Raw genomic sequence first — 4,487 nt, 5'->3', positions numbered from 1 at the left:
AAACGACCATGTACATAGAAAGATGCCCATTGATGGCACAGACTGCACATGTTGTTGATGGACCCATCCTATCTTACCATTGATGTATTGCATTGTTCATACCACTTAATTTGCAAACGCTCTTTGAACAATTTTTTGTTGAAGCGGTAGCATTTTTTAAACATTGAGTTCAGCGTCAAGTAGCTTTGATTTTCTACCATTTACTAAACTCTTTATATTTTCGCATTTCGTTTGTTCGAGTTGAATCACACACAACATTGCAAAGCTACATTTTCACCTAGCACTTTCAAGATTTTTTTTTTAATTTTGTGTGTTTTTTTTTTTTTTATTATTTATTGATGTTGTCTGTGTTTTATTCGTTTTATTTCAAACGAAACCAATATTTTTATTGTTTCCAAATATTGAACATTTTCAGATTCTCAATTGACAAAATGTAATAAGCTTTAAATGTGGTTGTTACATGATTGTGTACTAAAGCATAAAATGTATGAAATCAAATTAAGATATTAATAATTTATTTCACAATATTTAGAGCATACATTGTAGTTACATATACACGTACATGTAATCGATTTGTCAAATAAATAGTTTAAATATAATACTGAATTTCTTATTATATAAATACAATATTAGAGTCTTGGATTTCATTGATCTTTCCTCCGCATTCTTACTCATAAATAAGGAAATTTACATGTATTCAATGAAACTTGTCTTAAGCACTTTCATCCTTCACCGAAACTGTATTCATGTGCAGATATCTAAAATTCGAAAGTTCGGAAATTCCAGTTCATCGCTTTCCTCGGGAACAAATTCCAAATTACACGGTTGTTTCTTCTTATTGAAAATATTTAAGAAACGACCAAGGATATTCCTTCCACGTTCAGTAAGACCTTTCAGTAAGTCTTTAGGTAACCACTCGGAATCATTGTCAAGTCTATAACCAGCGCTGATCAGTTTTTTACACACACTTGGTGAACATTTTACAGTTGTGTGTGTAGCAAGGTATAATGCTGTTTGTCCCAGTTTATCCACGATGTTCACCTCACAACCATGCTTTATGAGATATACACAGGATTTTTCTCTACCTTCTTGGAGTCCAATGAGTAAAGCAGTTTTTCCAGTACAATCTGTTTCGTCAACATTTGCGCCTGTAAAAAAAAAAACATTTCATTTTCTATTGGTAACATTTTATTTTCTATTGGTAACGTTTTTATTTTCTACTTGTAACATTGTACTAATAATCCTTCCGTCGATATTTTTGTGTATATAAATGAAAAATGTAAGTTTTTGTTCCCCTTTGTTACGCGAAGTGGATGTTAACGTGAAATTAAAGGCATACCCTCGAACCCGTATGACTTTGCTAATATGAAAGTCTGAGTGGAGTTTACAGAATAGAGAATAATGGACAAAAGTGCAGAAAATTGCCAAAAATAGAAATAAAGCTGGGCAATAATAGACAAAAGGAAAGATAAGGTTGAGATTATTGTAGTGCTGAAATACAAAGAATTTGAAAAATTTATGATATAGTCCTAAAGAATTAAGAATAAAGAAAAGCGGAACCCCTGTCGAGACACTCTTATATGATTATGATGAGGTTAGGTCAGTGTGACAACCACAATAAGACACACACCTACACCATAATATCGTTCAACATTTACACGATTTGTTAATATTAGACAATAAAATTAATTATTACATGTAAATCCCTCAAGCTCTAATGGACATAATTATTATTTATGTCATATGTGTGGTGACGAATAGGGCGACCTTGTTGCACATCATTTTTCATTTTTTTGTGGTGAAAGTCACAATTTTCTGATATACGTCATATAAACAATGTTGCACTGAATTTTAATTACGTTCATGTTTACAAGTCCGTTTATGACAATTTGAGGGAATTTTCAGACGAAAAAAACAAAATAAAGATATAACAGTTGAACTTTTATATTATTATACCGTTGAACCTACAGCAAGTATTTCAAAATATTTCAGTATGAAAATAAGTTGATGTGGTATGATTGCCAATGAGACAATCATCCATCAGAGTTCAAATAAGTGGACATATATTTTTTGTTCAAATAAGTAGTGGATATTCATTTTTTTGTAAGTCTTTATAGAATATCCACCATACTCATTTCACCATAAATTAACCTAGACCGTGTGGTCGGCTATTAAAGGCCCCAAAATGTGAAATAATTCAAACGAGTATACTCTTTCAGTAGTGTATATCAAATTTGCCAAGCGCTCACGGTTTTCAAACTTTGTGCTATGTTTGTATACTGAGCCCTTTAATGGAGCCATATTATAAGAGAATATCGTTTAAATTCAATTTCTAATTATACCAAAGACATGTTTCCTCTAAAATATTAAATACATACCTGCTTTGTGGAGAATCTTTACAGTTGCAATATCATCAAACAATACAGCTCTCATCAATGCTGTTTGTCCTTGTAGATTTTTAATATTCAAATCACATTCTAAAAGAAAAGAAATTAAGAGATTATATTTACAATCTTATTAAAATTATAACGTTGGCGTTTTTGTCTCAGATATTGTAAACATTGTTTTGTAGGATCTTATTAAAATGTAGATATTGTATTCTCGAAAATTGTACATTCTTTCAAAATTACAATTAAATGTAAGTTTCATGTCCTCAGGAAATAAATTGCTACTTAGAACGTTGTAACAATTTGATTAGTTTTATCGATAACTATCAAATTAGATTGAGATAATTCATATTTATTTAGACTACAAAACTGTGCATGAAAACCAATACATCTTTAAAAAACAATATAATTATTTCTAGTAAACTTTTAGCAACTGTCAATTAGTAGTACAATAAGTTTATAATGAAAAAAATATCAATATGAAATATGTCATTACCCTTATCAAAATGTGTAAAAAGTTAAGTATATCATAGAAGAAACCGAAATGTCCTGGTTTATATTTTTGTTGTTGTTTGTTTGTTTTTGGTTTGATTATCTTTTTTTATTATCTTTTTTTTTTGGCAAATGAAGTTTAAAGCATAATTTTCTATATTCTCCAATAGAGAACACATTGATTTCTAACTTGCATTAAACACTTACCACTTTTGATAAGTAATTTGATCACATCGAGATGAGAACCATCAGTGGCTTCATGGAGAGCTGTGCTTTTGTTACAGTCAGTAATATTAGGATCACATCCAGCATCTAACAAAGATCTAGCTATTTCCGTCTGTCCATACTTAGCAGCATAATACAACAACGTACGACCTTTGCTGTCTTTTGCATTAACGTCTCCAGATGCTACATTACACAAAGTGGGAGTAGAATTTGATCTCTGTCTACAAAGTTGTCTGTGAAGCTGAACATTTTCTGTAGAGTGTTCCCGATCAGTTTGTAAAGAACGAAAACTCATTTTTATTCTTTTCCAATTATCAAAATATAATTCCCAAGAACGGTCAAAACACAGTTCGAATCCACAACAAATGATTATTTTTCAAAATTTTAGAGTTGTTTCTTCAACAGTCTGATATCTAATATGAATACTTTTTACCTTGTTCTGACTATATATATACTAATCCAGGTAGACAATATGACAATATTATAATTAATGGCGTCGCACCTGTCACCTCAATCAACCAACCGCGTCACAGATCTAGTTAGCACAGAAAAGAAATATATATTGACAAGGTCTTCCTTCGGAACGTCCTTGTATCACTCTCAAAATGTTAGCATTTTTTTTATAGTTTGTTTTTCTCTTTGTACTGTCACATGTAAAGAATGTCATCAATATTCTAAAGTGTACTTCCTTAGTATTAGAGAAACAAAAGAATGTTTTAGAGGTTTTATGAATATGATAAATTACACCAGAAGTTGACCTTAACATTAAAATTGGAACATTGACCAACAAGTTGAAAGTTGAAGATTGTGTTTGAACTAGATTTTGGATTTTGGATTTTCAAATAAAAAAGCGTGTATCGTCAAGCTTATTTAATCGAAATAAACAACAACGTTCAAATGAAGTGTATGTTAGTAATTATTGGTACGCCTTCAACAATGAGAAAACCATAATGTATTGTCGACTATAAGCATGATAAGGGGCCCCAAAAATGAAACATATTAAACGATTCAAACAAAATAACGCTTGTATATATTCTGCATATCGCCAAATAATGTTGCCAGTGCATATTGAATCGAACTTTGTGTGTCAGAAATCATATCTGATATTCTTCCTCAGTTATAATAACCTTCCATCATTACCGAACTGAACAAAGAAATAACACGACGGTTGCCGTATACGATGCAGGGAATGCTTACTCTTCCGGAGCACATGATTTCACTCCCGGTTTTTAGTGGAGTTCGTGTTGTTTCTTATTTATTATTTATAACTGTTGATGTAAATGTCCTTTGGTTTTTGTAGTCCTTGTTTACTCTTTGGTTTTGATTGTTATTGTCTTTTTACAATTTGGGTTTACTTCGTGCATCTAAGCTAAAAAAAACTGT

The 4,487-nt window shown here is 31.0% G+C and overlaps 1 protein-coding gene across 1 annotated transcript; it reads right to left on the bottom strand.

The window, feature by feature from the left end:
* Nucleotides 1-549: 549 nt before the first annotated feature.
* On the bottom strand, nt 550-3,530 carry LOC143059755 (uncharacterized). The gene is made up of 3 exons (XM_076233307.1): nt 3,087-3,530; nt 2,379-2,477; nt 550-1,148 (listed from the first exon to the last, which is right to left on the bottom strand). Exons 1-3 carry the CDS (start codon nt 3,397-3,399, stop codon nt 745-747), a joined length of 816 nt encoding a protein of 271 aa, XP_076089422.1. The 5' UTR covers nt 3,400-3,530; the 3' UTR covers nt 550-744.
* Nucleotides 3,531-4,487: the final 957 nt, after the last annotated feature.

The sequence above is a fragment of the Mytilus galloprovincialis genome, chromosome 14 (assembly GCF_965363235.1).
Source record: "Mytilus galloprovincialis chromosome 14, xbMytGall1.hap1.1, whole genome shotgun sequence".
Classification (NCBI taxonomy): Eukaryota; Metazoa; Mollusca; class Bivalvia; order Mytilida; family Mytilidae; genus Mytilus; species Mytilus galloprovincialis.
This window is presented reverse-complemented; position numbering and strand designations above follow the sequence as displayed.

Excerpts from the sequence above, each read along its gene's own strand:
- LOC143059755 (XM_076233307.1), bottom strand. The coding sequence starts at position 3,399 with ATGAGTTTTCGTTCTTTACAAACTGATCGGGAACACTCTACAGAAAAT. Across the intron at positions 2,478-3,086 it reads CAAATTACTTATCAAAAGTG|AATGTGATTTGAATATTAAA; the intron begins GTAAGTGTTTAA and ends CTTTTCTTTTAG. Across the intron at positions 1,149-2,378 it reads AAAGATTCTCCACAAAGCAG|GCGCAAATGTTGACGAAACA; the intron begins GTATGTATTTAA and ends TTTTTTTTACAG.